Raw genomic sequence first — 24211 nt, 5'->3', positions numbered from 1 at the left:
AACAAGGTCTTCAAAATTGTTAGGTAAAAATAAAACATCAACTTCTTGCCCATGGCCAAGCTAACTGCACACCAAGCAGTTTTCACATCAGAAGCTTAATGCCAGGTTGACAGCATTCTCCCACAGGGCACAGACTTTTCTTCAATTGGGTGTCTCTTAATCCACTCGTTTCGAGAAGAAAACACTTTGTGGGAAGCTGGACATACCTGCTGGGAACAATGGGTAGCATGCTGGGCACAGGGCGATGCATTATGGTGTCCCCAGCCCCAGGGCACTGCTGTCACCAATTCACAGATGGCAAGCTGTGATTCAGTGAGAGCGAGACTTGGGCAGGACGTGGAGCACGTGTGCTCATGCCGAGCCTGTCTGACCCTGGAGCCCTGTCTCCGCACCCAGGGGGCCCACTGGCTCCTACCACCACCCACGGCTTTCAGCATCTGCTTCTCACAGGTGTGGGCTTCACCCCCTGGCAGGTGTCTGCCAGTCAGAGAGCTGTGCAGGGCAGGCCCATGCCGCCATCACCCCAGCTTTCCCTGTACCCCTGAGTCTCTGCCTCTGGGCGCTGCAGGTTTTGCGGATTTCCTTGGTCTGCGTCCGAGAAGCCAGGCTGACCCTGCAGGAGGACCAACTGCAGAGCTGCTGGCGCTGCCACCAGGACCCTCTACTAATGGGGATCAGTCCAGGGACACCACCAGGCTAGGATCTGAGGTCCCCACACACAAGGGAGGGGGGGCTTCCCAGCCACGAGTGCTTATGTGGGGACCCTGCCACCCCTTCTCCTTGTACAACTATAACCCCAGGGTGAACTCCAGCCCCTCACACAGAGGAGGGGACGCCACATGAGTGCGGAGCAGCAGGAGGGCAGGCGCCCAGGTTTCTGTGCATAAGCTCAGGAGAGGGACCAGACTTCTACAATGTGTATCCTGGAAGCCCCAGAGCCGGGTTCCAGGTCCCTCTGACACAGCACCAGGTCACCTGTGTGAAGGACACTGGGACCTGCCCCAAGGCTTCCAGTGAATGCTGCCCCCGTGGGGTCATGACTGCTGGCCTCACATCCCGTTTTGCACAACAGCTGGCAGCCAGAGCAGGGCCTCAGGCCACCCCGAGTATGACTTCCTGGACCCCCAGGGACCCAGAGGCCAAGGACCCACAGGATGAGAGAAGACGCCAGGGCAGCCTGGCCAACCCAGGACAACCAATCACCGTGGAATCAGTGGGCATGAGGTCACCTAGGACTGAGCAGGTTCCACTGAAGGAGCCTGTAGTGGATTGAATGGCACCGCCACCCCCAAAAGATATGTCCACACCCTAATCCCTGGAACCTGTGAATGTGACCTTATTTGGGGAAAGGGTATTTGCAGGTGTACTTAAGAATCTTGAGGACTTCCCTGGTGGTCCAGTGGTTAAGGCTCTGTGCTTCCCTATTTACAATAGCCAGGTCATGGAAGCAACCTAAATGCCCATCAACAGACGAATGGATAAAGAAGATGTGGTACATATATACAATGGAATATTACTCAGCCATAAAAAGGAACAAAATTGGGTCATTTGTAGAGACGTGGATGGATCCAGAAACTGTCATACAGAGTGAAGTAAGTCAGAAAGAGAAAAACAAATATCGTATATTAACGCATATATGTGGTACCTAGAAAAATGGTACAGATGAACCAGTTTGCAGGGCAGAAATAGAGACACAGATGTAGAGAACAAACGTATGGACACCAAGGGGGGAAAGTGGCAGGGTGGGGTGGTGGTGGTGACGGGATTAATTGGGAGATTGGGATTGACATATATACACTAATATGTATAAAATAGATAACTAATAAGAACCTGCTGTATAAAAAATAAATAAAGTTAAATTTTAAAATTAAATAAATAAAAATTTTAAAAAAGACTCTGTGCTTCCACTGCAGGGGGTGCAGGTTTGATCCTTAGTTGGGCAAGTTCCACATGCCGCTGGGTGCGGCCAGAAAAAAAAAAAAAGGATCTTGAGATGAGATCATCTTGAATTCCTGGGGTGGTCCCTAAATCCAATGACAGAATCTTTATAAGAGGGAGGCAGACAGAGAAGACCAAGATTGGAGTGAGGCAGCCACAAGCCAAGGAACACCAGAAGCCACGACAAATGTACAGGATGATTTCTGCCTCAGAGCCTGCCGAGGGTATGGCCCTGCCAACACCTTGATTTCAGACTTCTGGCCTACAGAACTGAGAGAATAAAGTTCTGTTGTTTTAAGATGCCCAGTAGGTTGTAACTTGTAGTAGCTACAGGAAACCAATTCAGAGACCGGCCCAGCACCCTGTACAGGTTGGGTGGGTTGCACAGCGGGCTCTCCTGATCCCTGGTGATGCAGAGTCAGATGACTGCTCAGTGCCTAGACAGACGGTCAGGAAGACTGGGTGGTCCCAGGAAGCAGCAGCCCCCGTCTTACAGGAAGGGACCCTGAACTCACAGGAGGCAGGGGCTGAGGGCACCCATTAGCCATGTGCACAGGGCACCTCCAGAACTGTCCCCAGACACCCTGCTCCCACCGTGGCCCCTCTGCCCAACTGCTTCCCAGCACTGGACTCAGCAGAGGGAAGCTGCAGACCATGGCTGCGTCTCTCTGCCTCTCCTGCCCTGCTCCTAGCCTGCACCATCGAACTCCCTTACCTGTAGCTGGATGACTTTCCAGCCATGGACCCAGGATCTGTGACTGAGCTCGGCAAGGGCTGCCAGGAGCCTGTCCCTGGCCCTGAACTGCAGCTGCTTCAGGTGTTCTACCAGTAACCTCCCGTCTGCCCTGGGTAACCATGACCTCCACTCTGAGTGCTCGCCCAGCTTTTCTAACTGTCCCCGGGGCTGCTGGTGTATGGGAATAGGACACGAGGCAGCCACCTTTGGGCAGGGAGGTGGGGTGCTGAGAGGTTAATATGACCCAGGCTGAGTCCTGCAGAACCGCATGGCAACAGCCCATGGAAAGGAGGTTAGTGAGGTTGAACGTTCTCAGAACCTGGACATGGCCCACTGAGGCTAATAAGAGGGTTTTCAGGGAAATCAAGAGAGGCAGCTTTGAGGTGAGGAGGGCACAGATTCCGTGCCGAGGCCAGGTCGGCTCCACCACCCTGAATCACAAGCCAAGCTCACCCCCACTGACAGCCCCAGAGGACGCAAATCCTAGCGCGCCTGTCCTATTCTACACCGTACACCCAATGGGAAGGCAGAGCGTGACACACAGTAGGGCGAAAGGAGTAACCCTCTGAGTGCGGGCTAAACTCCCTTCTATGCCTGTCCTCCCGGTGGTGCCTCCCCTCGTGGGCCTCAGCCTCCACGATCGGGATGCGGGACGCGGGAGCCACATCTACAGAAGACAGACCCGCCCGGACCTGAAGGACGGACTTGCGGCGGCCAGCGGGGGCCCGGAGCATGCGGACCGGAAGTGCTCATGTCAGGCCTCCGCCGGGGACCGCGCGTGCGGGGGTGGCGGCCGCGCCGAGCGCCCCGAGGCCCCGCCTTGCTGGCTGGGGTCGTGGGTACGCGCAGGATGCCACTTACTCGCTGAGGGCTGCCGGCACGGGTCGCCTGCTCTCCGTCCGCCCCAGGACTCCGGTTGTCGTGGTAACCGAGGCCAGCGAAGCGTGAGCCTGCGTCGTCGCCAAGGAGATGGCGTCCCGGACGGGGCAGTCCAGCCCACCCGGCCGGGGAAAAGCGGGTGAGTGGCCAGGACGGTGGTTGATAGCCCTTGCCCCAAGTCAGACTTCTGGGAGATCTGGACAGGGAAAGGCGTGGGAGGGTCGCGGGTGGGAAACACCTGGGCGGCTCTGAAACGTCCCGGTGAGCGGGTCGCTCGCCAGAGCTGAAATCAGAATCTCTGCGAGTGGGGCTCGAGCATCTGGGTTTGAAAGCTTCAGGGCAGATTCCGAGGCCCCCGGGGCCCCAAAGGTGACGCTGAGCCTGCTTGCTCTCCTGAGAGGGAAGCGCTGGTCAGGCCCCGCCCCCCCCCGCCCCCTATGTCAATCCGCATCTTGTGCCCACCTATCCCGTGGCCCCTGCACCACAACCATACAGACACATCTGATGTTAGCCGATGCGGCCCCCGTACGGCACTCAGCAGCCGGCTGTGACGGCCCCAACGGTCTGCTCCCACTGTGTGTCCCTTTCTCCATCCTATGGGTGTTTGCACATCAAACGCCCTGGCTCGGTGAGGTCTGTCTTCCTGCCCAGGGGCAGTGGTAGGGCTTGGTTGAAGCTGTCGGTGGGGCTTACCACGCTCAATGAGGTTGGAGCGGTGGCTGAAGGGCACTCGGAGGGCCGCTCGCCTGCATGCCTACCCTGATGGAACACGGAGGCTTGGCCAGGTTGCTGCAGAGGAAAAAGTGTGGGTGCGCGGGTGTGCCGGCGTGTGGGCAGCTTCCACCTCTGGCAGAAGGCCCTTGTGCACTCCCTGGGGCTTCTCACTGCTGGCTCTCCCAGGGCTCAAGGGGCTTACAAAATTGGGACCTCTCATGTCTGTGGGTGCACTGCTGGGAGAGCGTGGAGCTCTTGTGAAAGGACCTCGCACTCTGGGTGCACAGAAAGGGCCACTCCCTCTCGAGTGAATTATCTGGCGCTGCCACAGGCCCGCCTACCAAAGGCCTTATTGCTGTCAGGCAGGCCTGGAGGTTGGAACTCCGACTGAAGGCGGGCACCAGTGAGCGGGGCTCGTCTGGACGGGGGCCGCCTGCAGCGTCTGCTTTTACAGAAGCTTGTTGCCTAAGATGCTCTCCCCCTCCCCCAGCCCCCTGCCCCCTAGGGCTTATGCTGGGAGCAGCACGAGAAAAGCACCTCAGTACACTCACGGGGTGCGGGGGGGTTAGGAGCAAGACCCCTGGTCACACAGGACGCTGGAGAGGAAGTGGGGTTCCCACACGAGGCTCCTTGAAATGTCAGGTCCTGGACTGGGGCTCATAGCAAGGCCACAGCCCTGCGAGCCTGCGCCCTGGGGTAGCTGTCCTGCTGCCCACCACCCCTCCATGCAGGCTCCCCTCCTGAGAGGGGGGCCTCTCCGCACTGTCCTCTGCCGGGGTCCTAGGCTCCACCTCAGCCGCTCCTGACATCCCAGGGCAGCTCACTGGGAATCAGCCTGCTCAGTGTACTGGCCCGAAGAGCCGAGAAATGGAGAGGCTGGAAGTTTCCAAGAGGGGAAAAGGTGCCAGGAGCCATGAAAGCAAACCCCCATGGCTGAGGCATCCTGGAGCTTGGCCAAATTTCCTCAAGAGTCTTGAAAGCTGTAAAAAGGGGAGAACATAAAGAAAGGCGTTTCAGCAGGAGCTTAAGCAGCCAGCTCAGTGGCTGAGGTGGTCAGGGGTAACTCTGTGCGTCTCCAGGCTTGCTTCTGCCCCGCCCCTCCACTGTCCTCTCTCACCTGTCTGACCACTGGCCCCCGGCTGACCTCTGCTTCCCTCGGACCCATCCCCTTCACCAGCTGCCCTGCATGTACTTCCGGACTCACCCAGTGCTGGCCATCTGGTGGCTGCGCCAGCCCCACGATGGAAAGTGCTGCCGACCAGGGATTAGAGTGCAATGTATATGTGTGCTCGATGGAATAACAGACTCCGAAGAGGTCCACATCCCAATCCCCAGAGCCTGCGGACGTGCCACCTCGTATGGCAAAAGGGACTTTGTGGATGTGATGAGAGCCCAGGAGATAGGGAGAGTGTCCTGGATCATCCAGGTGGGCCCTAAATGTGGTCACGATGCTCCTTATAAGAGGGAGAGCCAGAGTCAGGGGAGGAGGAGGTGTGATGACAGAAACAGAGGTGAGAGTGGTGCAGCCACAGAAATGAGGAATTTGAGCCGCCTCTGGAAGCTGGAAAAGGCAAGGAGCCTTCAGGAGGAACGCGGCCCTGCCCACACCTTGATTTTAGCCCCTACAACTCACTTTGGACTTCTGACCTCCAGAACTTTAAGATAATAAACATGTGTTAAGTTTGTAGTAACTTGCTGCTGCAGCAGCAAGCAGGAAACCTGCATGAGGCACTGGGAGGCACTGGGAGGCACTGGGAGGTCTCTGACATTTCCACTCTGGCCCCTCTCTCTCTCGTCAGAGCAAAGGCAGGCCTCAAGCCCGGGGCCTCTGCTTTCAGCATTATCAAGCACAGTTTAACCGAAGGAGTCTGTCCAGGAATTTACACTTCGAGTTCCCTTCTTTTTCTGGCTGTTTCTATGTTTTGGTGGATGCCGTCAGGTTTCCTTCTAAGCAAAAACAAGCGAGTTGATGTAAGTCAGCAGTTCTCCACCAGGGAGAGTTTTGCCCCCCAGAAGGACCCTTGGCAATGTCTGAAGACAATTTTGGTTGTCACAACTGGGGTTGAGGGTGCTGTGACATCCACTGGGCGGAGGCCAGAGACTCTGTAACGCTCAGCACAGCCCACCCCCAACCCCAGGACAACATGTCAGTAGTGCTGAGGCGAAGAAACCCTGGTGTAAAGAAAACCGTGAAGCACGGGAGGCACGTGCAGGAGGAAAGGGTCGCTTGGACAAAGTGGAACTGGGCTTGGAGCTAAGTGAAAAAAGCCACACATGAAAGGGCATGCATTCCATGATTCCACTTTTATACGACGTCTAGAATAGGAAGATCCATACGGAAAGTAAGCTAGTGGCTGCCAGGGGCTGGAGGGTGGGGGGAATGGGAGTGACTGCTAATGGATATGGGGTTTCTTTTTGGGGTCATGAAAATGTTCTGGAATTACAAAAGTGGTGATGGTTGCATGACTTTGTGAAGATACTAACAACACTCAATTGTACACTTTGAAATAGTTTTATGGTACATGACTAATATCTCAAAAAAAATTACAGTAAGTAGAGTAGTCAGTGAAGGCCTCATGGAGAAGGTGGGATTCAAAACAATACCTGGGGGGACTTCCCTGGCGGTCCAGCGGTTAAGACTCCGTGCTTCCACTGCAGGGGGCATGGGTTCAATCCCTGGCCGGGGAACTAAGATCCCACATGCCATGTGGTGTGGCCAAAATATAAAAATAAATAAGTAAAAGACATGTGAAAGTCATTAAAAAAATTTTTTTTTAAAAAAAGAAAAAAAAAAGCAAGACCTGGGGGCAGGGGCAGAGTGAGCCATGAGGCTCCCTGGGGAAGAGCATGTTCAGTGAGGGAACAGCAAGTGCAAAGGCCCTGAGGAGGCCCGTGTGACTGGAACAGAGCTGAGAGGGAAAAGAGAGTGGAGGGTGACAGGGGCCATATCCTCTGGGCCTAGCAGGCCACTGTGCGGATTGTTTTTTCCCATGAGTGACACAGGGAGGATTTTGAGCAGGGGAGGGATGAAATCTGACTTGGGTTTTCAGAGGCTCCCTCTGGTTGCCATGTGAGAATGGATGTTTTCCTCTTTGGGGCCTAGCCCAAACCTCTAACTTTCTGCAGGGTTGAGGAGTGTCTGAGGCCCCATGGCTACGCCTGACTCCCAGACACAAGGAGCCTCACATGTCCCAACCCATGTCAGAGCCCCATTCCCCCGCTTCCCTGGAAACCCAGGAGATGGCCTTGCCCCTGGCGCCACCCAACCTGAATCAGGGGGCCACTCACTTGGCAGGGTCTGCTATCTGTCTGCCCTATGTCTTCATACTAATAACCTGGTGGTGGAGCCTCTGGTCTTTCCCTCACCATTCAGCCTCCTTGCAGACACTTGAGGGACCTAAGACTCCACACTGAAGTTGCTAAGTGGAAACAAAGGATGCAAAAGCGACCTCACAGGGAAAGTATTTCTGGCATTCAACTCACGGTGGCTGCCTCTGGGTGGATCTGGGACTGTGAGCCATCTCTTTATACCTCTGTGATCATACCTTTCCTGTATTTTGTCCAGTAAGTAGGTATTATGTAATCGGAAGGCATCACGTTTTTGCTGTTACAACATTTCAGCGGCCCACTTGTCCTGACACCTGGGCTGAGTTATCTACTGTTGAGTAACAAACCATCCCAATATATGCATCCCCCGCTTTTCAAAAGTTTGCTTTATGCCCCTTTGCTGTTATGAAAGACCTACATTCGTACCTATTTTATCTAAGTGAAAGAAATTTTCACTTTTAAGAAAAAAGTTAAAAAGCGAAAACAGCGTTCAGCATTTGTTTTGCAGTGAGCTGAGTGATAGAGGAAGCACACACCCCAATCAGGGGGCGAGGCATCGCCGAAGGAGCTCCTTCCCCAGAACTACTCTCACCACCTCAGCATCAAGCTGCCATAGTTTCGAACTGTGTCTGTGAGCATCTGTGCTTTATTTCTATTTATTTTGCGCATCTATTAGCAAGATGTGTCCTAAGGTAATTGACTCTTCGCTGTACACCATTTTGACTTAGGAAAGGTTTCATAGACACGCTCCACTTTCGGCCAGCAGGGAAAACCTGTGCTTTATTAGGCTGTGTGTGGAGATCGAGATTCCGGCAAAACTCCATTCTAACCAGATCCTCAGGGGATGTAGCTCCAAAAGCTGGAGCATCAGGAGCCTGTAGCACAGCAGAGTTTCATAAATGTCTGCTGAATGGATAACCCATTTCTATTTATTTTTTGGCCGTGCAGCGAGGCTTGCAGGATCTTAGTTCCCTGGCCAGGGATCGAACCCAGGCCCTCAGCAGTGAACGCACGCAGTCCTAACCACTAGACCGCCAGAGAAGTCCCTGGATCATCCATTTTATTACTAAGCTAAAAGCGGCCACAATTCTGAGTGCCCGCTAGGCACCACCTGGCCCTGTGCTAAGAGTGTTATACACACTGATTCTTTAGTCCTCATGTCAAGTCTAGAAAGGCGGTGGCAGTACCCCACCCATTTTACAGATGGGGAAATAGGGGCTCAGACAGAGGAAGCCAGGCCTGGGCCAAATTCTTAGCCTTCAGATTTCCAGGAATCTCCAAACTTTAGCGCCCAGTGCAGGGCGTTAAATGCAGCTCTGGGGCCACCTGGAAAGACTGGCGCTCACACACCTCTCCATGAGGTGGTTGCATGTGTCATCCCCACTTTACAGATGGGGAAACTGAGGCCCAGATAGGCAAGCCGCGCATCCCGGGCAGAACCCATGCAGCCGGACTCGCAGCCACCGTCCACGATACAGTCCAGGGCTCGACCTGCACCAACGCTTCACCTCAGCCCCGCGAGCCGCGGGAGCATCTTGCCCGCCTCCACCCCCGAAGGGCGGAAGAGAGGGCCCCGGGGGCGGTATCCAGGCGCTCCCACCCTCACGGAAAATGGGTGGCTCCTCGGGAGCCCTAGCCGGCCCTCTACTCGGACCTGAGGCTCCGACAGAGCAGGAGGCTCGGGCCGGTCGCCCCTCTAGGCCGCGGACTCCCGCACAAGCCCGAGTTAGACCCCGAACCGCCTCAGCTCCGGAACCAACTAGCCGACCCCGCCGTGGCCCCGCCCGGACCGGAAGTGCAGGAGTCCTGGCGTTCGTCCTTCGGGGTTCCCTGAGCTGTCGGCTCTTGGCGCCCGGAAGACTGACAGCTCCGTGGTTCTCCGGGCCGGCGCGGCGTCAGGAGTGACCAGAGGAGGCCGGGACGGAGAGGCTTGAGAAAATGAGGTTCTGCCCGGGGTCCGCCCCAGGCTCTGCCGAGTAGTTTAGCGGCGGAGAACCTGGCGGGAGGGGAACCGGCGATCTTGTCCAGACTTGACTGGGCCTTGGGGTTACCATGACGACCCCCCCATTTCCCCCGCCTCCGCAGGGGGCGGTGGGAACTCCAGCTTCCGGGTGAAGCTGGAGCCTTCCTGCGATTCGCCATCGCCTTGGAGACGCATTACGTCATCCAGCCAGGCAATCACTTGGATTCTGGTGATTGGTCGTTCCCAGGGAAGGGCGGGGCTTCCGGCCTAGGTCCAAGCTGTCAGTCGGTTCCAAGTGCAGGACTGAGGTAGGCCGGAGCGTCTCCCCAAAGGTTTAGGCCGTGTCCTTAGACCCCCGCAAGATCCCCATGGCCAGGTCCTCCCGCTCCGTGACCAGTAACTTCTTAAGTTCCCGCCTCTACTTCCGCCCAATCCGGATGCCTGGTTCTCCCCCCAATTCCTGCCTCTGAGTCCCCCCCAAATCCACGTCTCTGTTTCTCCTGCAGGTAAGGCCTTGGATTCCCCTTCAAGTCCAGGTCCCCGTTTCTCTCCCAGTTTGTGCCTCGCACCTCCAAATCGCAGCCACCATAATCTGTATCTGTGAGACATCTGAATTCATATATCTGGTCTCCAAGATTTGAGATCCTGTACCCACTAATTGTGGATATTTGGATGTTCAAAATGTGTTTCTGGATTTATCCTTAACCCAAGCCTCTGAGACCCCTATTAATACCCTGTCCTAAGGTTTCCAAATCCAGCCCAGTTCCTCCTCCCCACTATTCTTTACCCCAAGTGCTGCAAGTGAGAAGACAGGTCCGGATTTGATCCAGCGTTGGCACCCCCGTCCTGCACATTCTGCCCTGTTGCCTCACTCCTGACCCCAATTCCAAAGAGCCACCGTGAACACGTGGTCCTAATTTACAGCTAAGCAAATTGAGAATGGGGAAGGGGCTTAGGCTGGCCCACCTAGCAGGTGAACTGGCCCAGGCACCTCCCTTGCTTTGAGGTCTAGACCTTCCGCTCCTGTAGCACGCACCCAGACCAAGCCAACCACCCCTGTGAGCCCAGGTTTAGACTCATGGTCAGTGGCCAAGGCAGTGAGAGGCCCAGGATAGTGGGAAAGATCAACTTGTTCTCTTCCAAGCAGCTGTGGGGGTGGGGGGGGAGACACAGTCCTGCAGGAGTTAGAGGAACAATAAATATGCTTGCTTGTTCACATTCACTTGTTACTTTGTTTGAGCAGGTTTGGAACCAAAGAGACCATCTTTCCTCAGTAATTACATGGTTACTGGCTCAGCAGTCTTTTCTTTAAAAAGGGAGAAGCCGGGCTTCCCTGGTGGCGCAGTGGTTGAGAGTCCGCCTGCCGATGCAGGGGACACGGGTTCGTGCCCCGGTCCGGAAAGATACCACATGCCGCGGAGCGGCTGGGCCCGTGAGCCATGGCCGCTGAGCCTGCGCGTCCAGAGCCTGTGCTCCGCAACGGGAGAGGCCACAACAGTGAGAGGCCCACGTACCGCAAATAAATTAATTAATTAAATAAATTAAATAAAAAGGGAGAAGCCTAAGGCGCAGGGAGAGCCCCTCTCTGGATCATGCCAGATCCAGTGGAAAGGCCCAGAGTTGACTGAACTCATTTGTTTACTGGGCACTTTGTATGTTCAGAGATCGGCGGCACTGGGGGAGACATGATGCAGAGATGGTGAAGAGGCCAGCGGAGGAGGGAGAGGTCAGGCTCCGGGGCCAACCACCTTACAATCCCAGCTCTGCCCCATTTTGCTATGTGACCCTGGGCAAGTTACTGCACCTCTCTGGGCCTCCCTGACTGCCTAATCAAGTTGTTCTGAAGATTAGGTCTGAAATGGTCTGATTCCCAGACTCCTAATGCCTACGTGGCATTAGGAAGGGGTTTCCCCAGACTGTGGCCAGGAAGAGGGGCAGACTCAGGTAAGGAGGTGTTCTGAACAGGAGACAGCAGGACTCTGGGTCTGGAATTGGTGTCTGGTGGAGAAGCGAGGCCTAGCCGCTTGGTGTCTGCCTGAAGCCCAGAGAGGGAGCAGCAAGACTAGGGAGAACTGCCCCATCCATCTTTCCATCCATCGTTGGATGGAAAGAGTAACAAGTAACAAGCAGTTACTTGTGAGCAGATACTGTGTGCCAGACTCAGTACTTCCAGCTGGGGACACAGTGGAGAAGAAACCAAACAGCCTCTACCCTCATGGAGCAGTTAGAAAATCAGGGCAGAGGAGATGGCCAGAGCTGGTCAGCCCAGAGTGAACATGATGCACCAGGAATGCAAAGGGGCTTCTGCAGAGACTTTCCCCCTCCAGCCTGAAGAACACAGCACCAACATCCCTAGACTTATGGGATCAGACTCCAGATTTTGTGCCTGTGTCCTGGGGACCTGAGGAGGCTGGACTGTCTTAGGCCTGGCAAGTAGTGTGTGATCATCAGCTATGCAAGGTGACCCCCTACCCCGCACCACATAGGGCTTTACTGCAGGACCTCTCTCCTGCCCTCCCATGCATGGTGGGTCATTCCTGTCAGGTCTATAAAGATGCCCATTATCGAGTGACCACTGACTGACAGGCCACAGGCTCCAAACTCACCTTGTCTGATTTAGTTCTCACTTCCACACTGACAGGGGAAACTGAGGTTCAGAGGGGGTGGGCCCCTGTCCACTTTGGAGGAGAAAGAGGCAGGGTTGGGGGGCCCCCTGGATCCTGCTGAGTGTGAGGGTGCCTGGTGCCTACTCCCAGCCTCCCTGTTTTCCCCCAGTCAGCACCTCCCCAGCTGTTTCCCCCAGGACCGGGGAGGGCCCCCCAGTGATCAGAGAGGGTCTCTCCAGGACCAGGAAGGAACCTACTTAGCTCCTCCCCAACCCCAGTAAAAGGTCCGAGGCTGCTGCTCTGTACATACCAAGGCAGAGGCCAGGGATAAGGCCACAGGCTGCAGTGGCTGGGGGCCTTGGCCTCTCTGGGTGCGGCTCCCAGACTTCAATCCACCCGAGCCTGAGGTCTAACCCGCTGCCCAGACCAGCTTCAAGGCTTGTGTCCCCCTGAGCAGTGGCATGAGCTGTGACTGACGACGACAGTCCAAGGGGGCCCAGAGTTTCTGGTCTGAAACGCTCCTGGAATTGGGATAGGGATAGGGGCGAGCCTTTATAGTTAGTCAGTATCCTTTACAATCAGTCAGCAAACGTCGCGGCTGCTGAGCACCTGTAATGCGCATGCCCCGAAGGTGGGCAATTGGGGTTGGTGCGGACAAATGAAGGACCGCCTGGGTCACGTGGATGGGGCCCTTCGGGTCTGAGAAGGGCAACTCCCATCCTTAGACGATGAGGTGGGCACCTGGAGGTGAGGAGCCTCAGGCGCCTTGGAGACCAAGCTCTGCCAGATGCCGCTCCCTGCCATCTGCAGCCAGCATGGGTGTGCAGCTACAGTGGTCGCTGCCTCTGCGAAGCCCGCCGAGGAGGCGTCCACAACCCAGTTCGGCTCCAGAGTCTAGGCGGGGGATGTGAAGTCTTGGCACGTGCTCTCCACGCAGACCGCCGGTGTCACTGGGTGCGGCTGCAGAGTGCGCAGGGCACGCACCACCGTGCCTGCCCTGCACTCGATCAGTGACCTCGGCAGCACAGGCCCCAGCTGGATCAAAAAGGGCGGGGGCTGTCCCTCAGGCTCCTCCTCCAGGGCACCTCCCCGACCACCTCCCGCACGCGGTAACGGGGCAGGAGAGGCGGGGGCCAAAGAGAGACAATGGTCGGTCGCGGGGGGACCCCGGCATGGGGTGAAGGGAAGGGTCCCCTTTCGGAGGCTCAGGCCCCAAGCAGCCCAGAGCGCGCGAGTGTGGGGGAGGGGGGCCCGCGAGTGGTGCCCGCCCACGCGCGCGGGGCCCGGACCACAGCGGACAGCAGTCGCGACGCCCTGGCCTCACTGAGTCGCCGGGTCCTGTATGGGCAGCGACGAGCGCGGGCCAGACTTCTGCCCTCATCAAACATGGCGGCGTTGACCTCATACAGACCTCTGCGCCTGTGCAGGGGACCCCTACGAACTGGCAAGTGCTGGAAGTTGGACATCCGCCAGGCACAACCTTTGGGCCCTCTTCTGCAAGTACGCATGCGCCGGGGGTTTACGATTTCCGTTTGGCCCAGAGGGCGCCTTTACATGCTCGCTCCGAATTGGTCCGTAAATACGCCTTGTTCTTCTGCGCACGCGCGGCCTTCGGTGACCCGGAAGTTCTCGCCTCCCTTAAAAGCGTCCGCCCGCGGCGTGCGGCCTTTTCTCGTCTGTGCCAGGGCGGCGTGTGGTCTATGCTAAGCGACCGAGACGCCTCAGGTGCTGCTTAAGGTGAGGCTGCCTCGGAGTCGGAGGTCTGAAGGCCGATTCAGGGTCTTCCGGGAGCCGTGGGTTGGACCCGAGACCGGGGGCTTCCCTCGAGCAGGGGACAAGGATGGAGGCGGGGGGAAGGTTACTCTCGCCCCTTTGCTGATGCCCCGCCGCCGCCGTAGCCTTGCCCCCAGCGGACTGGGGAATGTTGGCCTGGTCTCTGCAGTTGTACTTTATTTATTATAAGAAGTTCCCGTTATCTTTACATGCACGATGCACAGTTTGGTCTGGGCACGCTTTCTCCTAAGTAGCAGCCCCTAATCCCCCCGTCGGGGTCGGACACCAAACTCGACCTTTGCACTGGTAAAGCGCAGAATTCATACCATTGCTCCTTCTGTTTTACTGATGAGGAAGCTGAGTCCACAGCGGCTTGTAGACTCTCCTAGGGTCGCAGAGCTCTTGAAGAACAAGGTTGGGGTTTGACTTCGAGCGGATGCAGCATCAGGGCATTTGGCATCCCCTGCCCGTGTCTGGGCCGCCTTGCAACCGTTGAGGGGGTGCCTGCCAGCTGTTAGCCTCAGGGTTCCTGGGTGAGAGACAGGTGTTTCTTGCTGACAGATGAGTGGATTTTTTAAGGTTCCACAAGGTGGACTCAGATGTTCACAGCCTTTCTCAGTTCCTGCTAACTTCCCAGTTCTCAGGTTGTGCGCTAACCTCAGAGTCTGTGGTGAGTGTGCCTGGGCTTTGACAGTTTCTGTCCCTAGGATGACGGAGTGGGAGACAGCTGCACCTGCAGTAGCAGAGACCCCCGACATCAAGCTCTTTGGGAAGTGGAGCACCGATGATGTGCAGATCAATGACATTTCCCTGCAGGTGAGGAGGGTGTAATGATTGTGCTTCCCAGCTGGGGGTGGGGTCGCTTGAAACTTGTAGCTGTCCCACTAAGTAGAGTTGAAGATGGGACAGGTAAAGAAGGGATCCGTGGATCACCACACCCATCGTGTCTGTTTTTCCTTGTATCCTGTTAGAGGTTGCTACAGTTTTTGTCAGGAGATGGTTCCTTCCTCAGAGGGAGTATCACATCCCACAAGTTGTTTAGTTAATTGTTTTGTAGTGAAATACACAATTTATTTATCTTTTTAGTTTCATATATTTTATTTTTTAAAGGTCATCTATAAGTTTTGAGTGTTCTTATTTTCCTCAAGTATTGAAGATGACAAGGACAATACTTCATTCAGGCTATAAAATTTTATTTAAATTATATGTTTTAGAATTAAATAAAAATGGACAATATTTTTCAAGTTCAGAAGTTGTGCCTTGGAGGGAAGAGTCAAATTATAAAGATTCAAATGCCTAAAAATCTAAATGCCTTACCGTCATCCCTCAGTATCTGAGGAGTGTTCTTTCCAAGAGCCCCCAAGTTTACCAAAATCTGCAGATGCTCAAGTCCCATAAAGTGTAAGGGCCCAACGTTATCATTTTGTGTGGGGAAATCCAGTTGTCCCAGCAGCTTTTGTTTTTGTCTCTTGGAGTTTTCTGTATCGTACTTAAATTTAGGCAATAAAATGTAACTTCAATCTCATTTATACATTATATGTATATGTCCTAGCACCATTTTTTGTTTGTTTGTTTTTGCAAGAAAATGAACCCTTTTATTATGATTAAAGGGTCAGTACACCAAGATGACATAGCAATCCTATATGTGTATGCACCAAACAACAGAACTTTGAAACACATGAAGCAGAAACTTACAGAACTTGTAAGAGGAATAGACAGTTTCTCAATTATACTTCAGGACTTCATCATCCCTCTCCCTGCAACTGACAGAAATACTAGACAGAAAGTCAGCAAGGATGTAAAAAGTCTGAGTAATAACCCCAACCAAGAGGATTGTGAAGACATTTATAGAAACTTCACCCAGTGACAGCAAAATACACATTCATTTCAAGAAGCCTTACAGAACATTCAGCAAGATCTACCACACCGTGGGTCATAAAACAAACTTGAACAAATTTAAACGATCAAACCAAACGCGAAACAAATAAGAAATCAGTAACAAAAAGATACCAGAAAATGCCCCAAACAGTAGGAAATGAAACAATATACTTCTAAATAATACAGGGGTGATAGAGGAAGTCTCTAAGGGAATCAAGGGGTATTTAGAACTGAATAAATTGTAATGAAAACTTGTGGGATAAAGCTGGAACAGTACTGAAGGAACTTTCTATAATAATGATTTGTTAGAAAAGAAAAAAAGTTTCAAATCAATAATCTCAGCACCCCTCAAAAAATAAAAAGAGCAAAATACAACTAAAGCAAAGTAGAAGATAGGATATCATAAAGATCAGAACAGAAATCAGTGAAATTAAGAACAGAAAGGTAAAGGGGCTTCCCTGGCGGTACAGTGGTTAAGACTTTGTGTTCTCAATGCAGGGGGCATAGGTTCGATCCCTGGTTGGGGAACTAAGATCCCCCATGCGCAGCACCATTTGTTGAAGAGAGTATTTATCCCACTGAATGGTCTTGGCACCCTTGTTGAAAATCAGTTGAGCAAGGATGTAAGGGTTTGTTTCTGAACTCTGAACTCTTATTTCATTGGTCTCTATGCCTATCCTTTTGCCAGTACCACACTGTCTTGTAATAGGGTTTTTTTTTTGTTTTTCTTGGCGGTACGCGGGCCTCTCACTGTTGTGGCCTCTCCCATTGCAGAGCACAGGGTCCGGACGCGCAGGCCCAGTGGCCACGGCTCACGGGCCCAGCCACTCCGCGGCACGCGGGATCCTCCCGGACCAGGGCACGAACCCGCGTCCCCTGCATCGGCAGGCGGACTCTCAACCACTGCGCCACCAGGGAAGCCCTGTAATAGGTTTTGAAATTGGGAAATGGGAGTTCTCCCACTGTATGTTGCCCCCATACTGTTTTACACTTGGCCTCATTAGGACTTTTGTGGGGCCTTCATAAAAAGAAATTTGTTTTGTGACTGCATTGGTATAATGACGAATAAAATTCAGGTTTGATCATATTTTTCCCTTTCTTCTTTTAAAAGAAATTAAAACTTTTTGTTGCCTCTAAATATATCATGGTACCTAGGTACTGAGCCTAACAGAATTCAAACCTGTTTTTCACTCAATGTCTTGTAGAACTGTTTTCCTTCATGGGTTTGTTGGGGGAGAGGTCTGCAAACTTAAAAGGGCCAGTTAGTAAATGTTTTATAAAGTCTTTGTAGGTCACATGTGGTCTGTCACATGTGTGTTTGCTTCTTTGTTTTCTTTTTCTTGCTTTTTTTTGTACAACCCTTTAATAATGTAGAAACGATTTTTCACTTTCGCCTGGTCCTCTCCTAGGGGCTGGGAAAGCAGAAGTCAGCTGGTATCAGAGTTCTCACTCTGTTGAAAGCTGTGCTGGGCTCTACCATGGGGCCCAACAGCTTGACCAAACACTTGCTGGGGCATTTGGTATTCGCAGTTTTTTTTTGGCACAGTGTGAGTCCCTGCATGGACACCTGTCTGTCTACTTGCCTGTTTGTGCAAGTGGTCCTCTCCAGGCTAGACACCAGACTGTTGTGCCTACATCAGAATCCTCTGTGTTCTTTTCCTGTTAATCCTTGTATTTGTAGAAACTCATTGTTTGTACATGTTCTCATGTGTGTGTGGTAGAATGACTTTGTGTAGGTTTCGTACTGGAAATAGCAAAAGTGGTCCTCACATAGACAGTTCTCTGACTCAACCCCCTCGAATGGTTTAGTGTTTCTAGACACTACCTTGGAATATGTATGTATATATAGGCAAGATTGTTGAATGATTGTTTTGAAACACTGGTTCTCTGGGTTAGTTCCCCCCACCCCTACCCCTTTAGGGGTACATTTTTGGGGGTCAGTAATGAGGAGTGCTACTGGCATACTACAGTGCACGGGACAGCCCCTCCAGAACAAAGAGTTATTTGACATAAAACGGCAGTGCAGAGTGAAGAACACTTTTAAAGCAAGACTGGTATCGTGGGTGGTTGTCTACTTAGTTTTCCATACCCTTCCTCCCATTAGAAAGGAAGTACTCTTTTTAGTGTCCTGGTAAAGTCACTTGCTTCGCTTTTACTTTTCTGTGGCAGGTGGGTGGGTGGGGGCTACCCTGAGTGGGTGTTCAGTCTCTCTGGTCCCCTGCCAAGATCCGTCCTGCTCCTGACCGTGGTCCCTTCACCCCCTCTTCCTGCTGCCCCAGGATTACATCGCAGTGAAGGAGAAGTATGCCAAATACCTGCCCCACAGTGCAGGGCGCTACGCGGCCAAGCGCTTCCGCAAGGCGCAGTGCCCCATCGTGGAGCGCCTCACCAACTCCATGATGATGCATGGCCGCAACAATGGCAAGAAGCTCATGACTGTGCGCATCGTCAAGCATGCCTTTGAGATCATCCATCTGCTCACAGGCGAGGTAGGGCCCTGAGGCCAGGTGGGGCAGAGTGCCCTTAGTACACCCTAAAGCCAGTGGCCGCCCCACGATATGCATGCCAGGGCGCTCCAGTTTTAGGGGTGAAGGGTCGGGGAGGGATGCTTGCCCGGTATCTGGCTCATGGCCCCCTTCTTTTAGAACCCCCTGCAGGTCCTGGTGAATGCCATCATCAACAGCGGCCCCCGGGAGGACTCGACCCGCATTGGGCGTGCTGGAACAGTGAGGCGGCAGGCCGTGGACGTGTCCCCGCTGCGCCGTGTGAATCAGGTGGGCTTGGGGCTTTGGGGCACACGTGGGTGGCCAGGAACAGCCACCAGGCTCTGGCAGAATCCTGCCTGGGGCAGCAGAGGCTGGCAAGTGGGAATGTTCATCTCTGTCTGCATGTTTACCTGAGTGTCAGGTAATGAAGGCTTCCTGGATTCCCACCCCACGCAGAGCACGTCCTAGCTCTGGGCCCTCTCCTGGGCAGCATTAGATTGAAGGGCCCGTTTCATTTGGGTATATGTTTTTACACTGTTTTTTTTAATTTTCTTGGACCATTTGAGAATCAGTTGCAGGTGTTTTGACCATTTCCCTGTTAACATTTCAGTGGGTGTCCCCCTAGAATAAAGATGTTCTGTCCCCACCATCACCCCCAAGAAATGTAACAGCAATCTAACATTTGACATTACATCACTGTTCCAGTTTATGGAGCTGTCCCCAAGCATACCCTTTCTAGCTGTTCGTTTTCAGTCAAGGGTTCCAGGCCAGGAACACATTGCATTTCCCTGTCATGGCTAGTTTTAAGTCACCTGTCATCAGGGACCCAGCTTCAGCCTTTGTGTCCGCACACTTTTTTGTGCCCCTCAGTCTGATCCCAGATCTAGCAGCATGGCACCTGGGCAGCGCTGTGGGCTCCCACTGTGTCTTGCCTCAGTTGGCCTGCGGATGGCAACGTGGTAGGCAGCATTTGTTGGGTCCCAGGGTACTGGAGAGCCGTGTCCCTGCGTGGTATAGGGGCAACCCCTACTTAGCACAGGAACCCCTGTGCTCCCTAGGCCATCTGGCTGCTGTGCACAGGTGCTCGTGAGGCCGCCTTCCGGAACATCAAGACCATTGCCGAGTGCCTGGCAGACGAGCTCATCAACGCTGCCAAGGTGGGTGAGGACACCTGGGGGGGGGGCGCGAGTCTCAAGGGGAGGGTCCTCCGACATTGGAACTAACCATCCCTTCTTGCAGGGCTCCTCCAACTCCTACGCTATCAAGAAGAAGGATGAGCTGGAACGTGTGGCCAAGTCCAACCGCTGATTGCCTGGCCACAGCTGCAATAAACCTGTTTGCCCTTTGGGGTGGCCCCACCCACCTGTGCCACTGTCTGTGCTCAATGGGGAAGGGTATCTGGGAGCAGGGGGTGAGGGGCAGGATGACTGGTGTTTCTGAGGAGCTGCCCATGTTCCTGGCATGTCTTCTGGTCTGTTGGGACCTGGACCCACCAGGGAAGTGCTCGGCTCAGGAAGCACCACTGACTCAGAACCATGGCACCCTGGGCTGCAGGCCTGGCTGCCTGGACTGTTCCAGCAGGTGTTGGAAAATGAGGGGTGGGGTTGTCCTGGCAGAGATGTCACTGGTCTGGGGAGGGGCTTTGTGGCTGCAGCCCACTGCCCTGAGAGGTGTGTTGCCAGGAAGCAGCCCCAGGGTGAGGAAGCCAAGGCCTGGGCTATGGACCAAGACAGTTTCTAGCCCCTTGTCATTGGCTGGAGAGGGCTGGTCCGGTCCAGTCTACTGTGGGGTCAGCCTGCCCGGGACTCTAGAAGTCCCGCTCTTCCTGGACACGCTGCCCCTGCCCAGAGCCACTGATACCCCAGGTTGCACTCACCCCACCAGTGGCTCTAGGTGGAGGATTCATGAGGTGTTGAAGACTGGGAGTGGTGGTGGGGACCCCCCCTCCTGATGAGCCTGGACTGTCAACGTCCTGTCAGCCTGTGCCTCCTTCCTTGCACCCCCGGCCAGATGTCGGGCTTGGTGTTCCCTGTCCTGGTGGCCACCTCCCTAGGGGCGGGGAGGGCAGTGTGACAGGTGTGGTGGGAACCTGGCATCTGGAGGGAGTGGCCCCACCACAGGCACCCTCCCATGGGGAGGAGCATTAGTATCCAGCGGCAGGTAGGCCGAGGGTTGCGGGCAGAACAGGCAAGGAGGCGCCAGCCAGAGGGAGGAGGCACCAGCAGGTGGGAAGAGCCTGCTGGCCCGCTGGGGTCTGTCACTGGGGAGTCTGACTCCTGGGCTGCTGGCCACCTATCCTGAAGCTTCCATCCTCCTTCATCTGCTTTTCCCGTTTGTCTTCTGTGGTCTCCCAGGGTCTGTCTCTGCCCAGCTTTCCTGGGAGTCCCTGTCTCCTCTCCACGCCTGTCTGGGATCCTTCCTGGAGTCACCCAGGTCCACCTGGCTCTTGGCTGGGGCATCCCCCAAGTGTAGCTCAGAATCTGCGGTGCTCCGTTTGTCTGTCCCTGTCCCTAATCCTCTTCGGAACCCCTCTGGGTCTCACCTGCCTGTGTGCCTCCAGTCCAGATCTCTACCTGCACACTCCTCTGTCCCAACTCCCAGTCTCCTTGCCTACTGGGCTCTGCTTCCCCTTCTCTGGACGCCCCTGCCCTGTGTGGGGTGATCCTTCCAGAGCCCAGCCCCTGACCCTCCCCAGATCCCCTCTGCCGTCTCCCCCCGGCCCCTTCGCTGCCTGACCGCCTGTCCCCGCAGGCCGGGTCCAGATGCCCTGCCCTCGGCCGCCCTGGATCCGCCGCCCCCGGGTCCCCCTGGGCTCGGAGCCTAGCATCCCGGGCTCGCCGTCCACACTCCGGCCCCCCAGCAGGGGAGAGGACGAAGACGAGGGTGATGAGGAGGAAGGGGACGGCAGCCAGGGACCCATCCTGCCGCCCGCGTCCCCCGTGGAATGCCTCATCTGCGTGTCGCCCTTCGACAGTGTATTCAAGCTGCCCAAGTGCCTGGACTGCAGCCATGTCTTCTGCCTCGAGTGCCTGGCTCGTCTGTCTCTGGCCACGGCGGGCGGCGGCGACGCGGTGGCCTGTCCCGTGTGCCGCGCGCCCACGCGCCTGGCCCCACGCCGCGGGCTCCCCGCGCTGCCCACGCAGCTCGGCCTGCTGCCCGGCTCCGCACGCGCCCCGCCGCCGCTCCAGGGCTCCGTGCGCTTCGACCGCCGGCGCGGCCTGCTCTACGTGCGGCAGCCGCCGCCCGCGCCCGGACCGCGCAAGGCCCGCCCCCCGCCGCCGCCGCCGCCGCTGCGCCTCGGCCGCCCGCTGTCGCGCCGCCTGACGCTGGCCAGCTCGGCCCGGGTCTTCCACGCGGCCGTCGCCCTGGCAGTGCTTGTGGCCGCGGGCCTCGTGGTCACGGGCCTCTACATCTTCTTCCTCATCCCGCGCGCCACCACCTCCAGCCCCGCTCGGCCCCAGCTCGTGGCGCTCGCCCCGGCGCCCGGCTTCTCCTGGTTCCTGCCTCGGCCCACGCCGGCGGCGCCCTGGATCCCCGGCTGGATGCCGCGCCCCGTGGGCCATGACCTGAACGCCGCCCCACCGGGGGCTGCAGAGGACGCGCTGGAGCCCGAGGGGGTTCCCGAAGAGACAGAGACGCCGGACGGGTCCTTGGACCGCAGGTGGGGGGCGGAGGCTTGGCCTGACTGGGCCCCGCGGGCACGCGGCGGGTGGAGGCGGTGGGGGGCGCAGTAAAAGCATCCGCGCCGCAGGCCCTGCCTCAGGCCTGGGGACCCCAGTGTCATCCTGATGTTCGCCATGATCCCCGTGGAGGCCTTAGAGGGCGCATGGCAAGCACCCATTTCTCTAGAGAGGCCTGGCATCATTAGCACGGAGCAGGGACCCTCTCAAGGAGCACCCCTGACACCAATCTCTGTGGGCATCCAGCTGTGGGACCCCCATGTCTGTAAAGGTCCTGCTGGGAGGCACTCATAAACCAGCTGGGGGTACACTCGATCCTCAGCTCTTGTGGGAGTCCAGCTGCAGGGTCCCTCTGACCAACATCGTGCAGTGGCCCTGCTAGGGGTACCCCATCCCTGATCCTCGTAAGTGTCCTACTGAATACACCCCAATCATCAGAACTCCAGGAGAACGCTCATCCTTGGCTGGCACCAGAGCTTAAGTCTCTGATTTACTCATCCTTTGGGCTTTCTGCAGGTGCTGGGGGCCCCCATCTTTGGATGGCAGACTATTCCCTGGCCACACCTGTGAGTGGCCCACTGCAGGACCAACCACCCCACTCCTCCCCAGGCTGTGGAGTTGCTGCCTGCAGGCTGAGCCTGGGTGGGATCCAGCCATCTCCATGTTGGTCCTGCATTTGCTGCCTTACAGATCTGGCTGGGGCTTGGGCTTGAAGGGGGAGGTGTGGCCTGGCCAGGACTGGGGAGAGACAGACAGGGCCTGAGCCTCAAAAACTGGCTTCCACTTGGGTCCTGAATATCAACTTGCAATGGGACCTCGACTTCCCCTATGGCTAGTGGCTTCTGAGATTCTCCTAATATGCTGAGGGGCAGCTGCGGTCACTGAGCCTCAAAGAGGCCAAGGTTGCCATCTGGGTCAGACAGTGTCATGTGATTTGGGGTGAGGGATCGCTCCTGGACATCCCTGGCCCCTCTCCTTAGCCACTAGAGCCCTCATCACCCCCATCTCCACTCATTAAATACTCAGTGTCGGTTACTTCACCTCCTCCAGGGCTCCATCAGCATTTTGTGGCAAGCCTGCTGTACACCAGGGTGAATGAAGCCTCAGCCCTCCTTCAGCAGGGAGAGTGGTCCTCCTCTCAGAAGCCTTCCTGGGTTAGTCACAGTGGTGTAGATAGCAGCCACCTTCTGCACAAACTAAACATGGACTTTCTGTCTCCCCCCCAGGCCCTGGAGCCCCGAGTCTGCCTCACTTCACCCCAGGTTGGGATCCAATATGCCCCTCCTCATGCCTTCCCTCCTAACCCCCAGGCTGGGAGAGTTACAGTGAGGGAGTAGAACTGGTAGGGATGGGCCCAGCCAGGGGGGTCAGAAGGGGCCCTTGGCTGGTGGTGCACGGAAGAGAAAGATGATGCTTTCTGCCTGAGGGTGTTCAAGGAAGGCTGCCTGGAGGAAGAGGCCTCGGGGCTGTATCTTTTTTTTTTTTTTTTTTTTTTTTTTTTTTTGCGGTACGCGGGCCTCTCACTGTTGTGGCCTCTCCCATTGCGGAGCACAGGCTCTGGACGCGCAGGCTCAGCGGCCATGGCTGATGGGCCCAGCTGCTCCGCGGCGCGTGATATCTTCCCGGACCGGTGCAAGAACCCGTGTCCCCCGCATCGGCAGGCGGACTCTCAACCACTGCGCCACCAGGGAAGCCCGGGGCTGTATCTTTAAGGATGCTAAGGGGTAACGCCAGCTGGCATTGAGGCGGGGGTGGGGGGGGGGCCCTAAGCGGGGAGCTGGTGGCTGAGGGCAGTGGGCAGAGCTGGCTCCTCCCTGTCCTAACGTGCTTCCTCCTCGGGACTGTGGGGAAGGGTTGCTTCTCCACCCTCCCAGCTGGGAGCCTGAGACCTCAGTCTCTCTTCCCGTAAAATGAAGCTGACTTCGATGTCTGCCCGCCCACTGCCCACGAACAAAGGGGCTGCCTGAAACCACCCCGGGGCTAGGATCAGAGGGGACTTCTCCCGACACTTGCCTGCCAGCCACTGTGGCCACCTGGAGCTGTGCTCTCCCGGCCTTCCTAATGCCCATTCCATCCCTGCCGGACGCACCCCCCCCCCCAACGTATCTGCCCCAGGCTTGCTCCTCCTTCCACTGGTCCCAATGCCTGTGAACACCCAGAGAGTGGGGGTTAGCCTCAGTGCCTGGCATGGGTGCCCAGGGACGCCTTTACAGGCCAGACTTTGGTTCTCG

The 24211-nt window shown here is 55.8% G+C and overlaps 2 protein-coding genes across 2 annotated transcripts; both read left to right on the top strand.

The window, feature by feature from the left end:
• The first annotated feature begins 13782 nt into the window (after positions 1-13782).
• RPS5 (ribosomal protein S5) lies at positions 13783-19662 on the top strand. Its single transcript, XM_082677027.1, has 6 exons — positions 13783-13900; positions 14644-14752; positions 18094-18303; positions 18460-18588; positions 19359-19457; positions 19540-19662. Exons 2-6 carry the CDS (start codon positions 14645-14647, stop codon positions 19606-19608), a joined length of 615 nt encoding a protein of 204 aa, XP_082533153.1. The 5' UTR covers positions 13783-13900; position 14644; the 3' UTR covers positions 19609-19662.
• Positions 19663-21062: 1400 nt separating this feature from the next.
• RNF225 (ring finger protein 225) lies at positions 21063-23195 on the top strand (the record flags this gene model as incomplete). Its single annotated transcript, XM_082676968.1, has 2 exons — positions 21063-21961; positions 23031-23195. 2 exons carry the CDS (start codon positions 21063-21065, stop codon positions 23077-23079), a joined length of 948 nt encoding a protein of 315 aa, XP_082533094.1. The 3' UTR covers positions 23080-23195.
• Positions 23196-24211: the final 1016 nt, after the last annotated feature.

The sequence above is a fragment of the Grampus griseus genome (assembly GCF_964374135.1).
Source record: "Grampus griseus genome assembly, chromosome: 19".
In the NCBI taxonomy this organism is placed as follows: Eukaryota; Metazoa; Chordata; class Mammalia; order Artiodactyla; family Delphinidae; genus Grampus; species Grampus griseus.
Note: the sequence above shows the minus strand (reverse complement) of the source record. Positions and strands in the feature narration are given on the sequence as shown.